This window comes from Tupaia chinensis, unplaced genomic scaffold (genome assembly GCF_000334495.1).
Source record: "Tupaia chinensis unplaced genomic scaffold, TupChi_1.0 Scaffold143861_1, whole genome shotgun sequence".
In the NCBI taxonomy this organism is placed as follows: domain Eukaryota; kingdom Metazoa; phylum Chordata; class Mammalia; order Scandentia; family Tupaiidae; genus Tupaia; species Tupaia belangeri.
This window is the reverse complement of record NW_006203712.1, coordinates 382,705-385,351: the sequence shown is the minus strand read 5'-3', so window position 1 is coordinate 385,351 and position 2,647 is coordinate 382,705. Positions and strand designations below refer to the sequence as shown.

Below are 2,647 nucleotides of genomic sequence, written 5' to 3'. Positions count from 1 at the left end.
TCAAAAAAAAAAAATTTTTTTTTTTTTTTTTTTTTTTTTTTTTTTTTTTTTTTTTTTTTTGATTGCAAGAGAATCCCACATGCTGGCCAGAGACGGAGAGGGAGGGCGAGGGACAAAGCACCCCCTACTGGGTATGGTCGCAGCACAGTCCACTCAGAATTTCTCCATCCCATCAGGATTTTGAGCACATACATACACATGAACCCAGAATGTTTTTCAAGCCACAGGGGCTGGGACCCAAATCATGGTTGGCCACGTGGGGATCTAGCTCCTTAACCACTAGACTACAGGGCTGGCTTCCCAAACTTTTTGAATTTAAGTGTAGTTTTTCCATAATTATTTCTAGTTTTACAGGTTTTTTACTTAAGGCATGCGTGCTCGCTGGAGAGAGAGAGACAAGAGGGAAAGTGAGAAATCACTCCTTGAGGGGACGGCCATGCTGCAATGCCTTCTCTATTCTCCTCATGGGATTTTGGGCACGCGCACACACACACGTGCCCAGGTTGAGTTTCAGGCCACCAGGTCTGGGACTCCAATCATAGCTCTGTGAGAGTCCAGCGATGTAACTGCTATGCCATCTGCTGGCCCCCATAATTATTTTCACTGAGCTTTCTGAAAACTCCTTGTAGGGCACATTTAATCATCACAGCCCACGTTGTGGGGGAAAAAAAAACATTTTGTAGACAAGCGAAAGTGAGGCTCAAAGAGACGTCACTTGGGTTGAGTACACAGCCCACAGGTGCAGACGGACTTGCACTCAGCTCGCTCTAGTTCTCCAGTAACCACCAGTGTTGTGGAGGGAACATTCTGCAATTTAGAACCCCCCACGCACACACCAACGGCCCCTTCTCCAGCTCTGAGGACTCAGGGACACTCGGGATGCCCCCCACATACACACCAACAGCCCCTTCCACTTTCCCACACACACGGACAGACTCAGGTGTGGCTGCAAGGCCGACTTATTTAATCTCGTGTCGCCGCCACACAGTGAGCGGTGACCACAGAGGGGAGAGGGCTGTCCACCTCACTCCTGTTTCTGGGTGCTACCGCCGCTGCTGTCTCTCCACCAGGATTCTCCACTCTCTTCCTACAGACGTGCTGGGTTGCCGGCCCCTGGGTTCACAGTAAGGGCTGCAGGCGCAACTAGGGTGGGTCTCGTGAGGCAAGGTAGGCGGCCAGGGTCACCAGGGCGGCTGCGTATGTGCACACACCCAGCCCGACAGCGAGGACCCCCAGCAAGAAGGCTCGGCGGGAGGCGGCCCCTGCCCCCTGGACGTCCCCCTTGGCCCAAGCCTTGTCGGTCTGTAGAGGCAGTGGGCAGTTGTGACCCAGGCAGCCCCTCACCTCCACCCTGCCTCCCACACCCAACATACCCATTCATTCATTCACATAGTCCAGAAACCCATGGAGCATATACTAGGGGCATCTGGGCACTGGGGCTGCCGGGCGACTAATAAAGACATACCTATGTTGTCATCTGCCACTGTCCTAACTCATACAAGTCTCACCATGGCCCTGAGGTGGGAGCGAGTGCCGTTTTACAGATGAGGAAAATGAGGTGCAAAGAAACTAAATGGCTTCTCCAGCGACTTCCAGCTAATGATAGACTTGGGATGTGAGTTCAGCCTCGTAACTACCACCCTGGGCTGCCTTCCATGGAGCATGCCTCGTTTCACCCCTGGCTGCGTGGTTCCTTCTCTCCAGCCCTTCACCCTCGGGCACAGCTTCTCTTGAGTTTGGGTTTTCATTTTAGGTTTTTTGGTGCATTTCTCTTTTTTATGCCCAGACCCCTCCCAGTTCCACACATGAACTGACCTTCTGGGCCAGACAAAAGGCAGCAATGCCCACGGGCCAGAAACAACACAGCATGGAGAAGACAGCCAAGCCGAGGTGGTCGTGGGGTAGAAGTGGTGAGAGCCGGTCGCCCCCATCCCAGTCCGAGTCACTGTCACTGGAAGACTCATCCTAGGGAGGGAACCAGCAGTTAGCATAATGGCTATGTCGCTGGACTCCCACGTAGTCGACCGCGGTTCGTGTCCCGGACCTGGTGGCTTAAAACTCACGCCGGGCGCGTGTGCGTGCGTGCCCAAGATCCCGAGAGGAGAATGGAGGAGAAGGGATTGCGGCGTGACCATCCCCCCTGGGGGGGTGATTTCTCGCTTTCTGTCTCTATGTCTCTCTCTGTCTGTCTGGCGAGCGCACGCGCCCTACAGTGAAAATCTCTCTCAAAAAAAAAAAAAAAAAGACTCATCCTAGGGACAGGAGAGGGCCTGGGTGGGCATCTCCACCCACATTGCCTACCCACCCACTGCTCTGCTGTCCACAGCCCTCAAAGACCAAAGGGCCCCCAAAGCCTCCCCAGGGCCCCCAGAGACACAGAGGAAAATGTTCAGAGACAGACTTTTGACTTTTCTGCATCCTGAATCCCTTTGAGGGAAACCTGTGGACCTGTCCCCAGAGAGAAGCCTCTGCCATACCCAAGGTTTTGAGTTCATTCTCAAGGGGTTCACAGGTTGAACCACAGTCATCATAATTGCTTAAAATCTCTGAATTAAAAGCCCCTGAAGTGGGGGCTGGCATGCGGCATGGTGGTTAAAGGTGCTGGATTTTCACGTGTTCGACTGAGTTCAAGTCCCAGACCTGCAGG

At 53.2% G+C, this 2,647-nt stretch overlaps 1 protein-coding gene across 4 annotated transcripts in view; it reads right to left on the bottom strand.

The window, feature by feature from the left end:
- The window catches only part of TMEM91 (transmembrane protein 91), an 11,091-nt gene that overhangs the window by 5,661 nt on the left and 2,783 nt on the right, over window positions 1–2,647 (bottom strand). For 2 of the 4 annotated variants that reach the window (XM_014582851.2, XM_014582853.2), the window contains exons 3-4: window positions 1,816–1,965; window positions 1,020–1,302 (exon numbers count right to left, since the gene is read on the bottom strand). In XM_014582851.2, coding sequence (XP_014438337.1) covers window positions 1,144–1,302; window positions 1,816–1,965 — 309 coding nt within the window. In that variant the 3' untranslated portion in view covers window positions 1,020–1,143. Of the gene's footprint in view, window positions 1–541; window positions 1,303–1,815; window positions 1,966–2,647 lie in introns of those variants that run through there. The other 2 variants (XM_014582852.2, XM_014582854.2) reach the window with 2 other exon arrangements.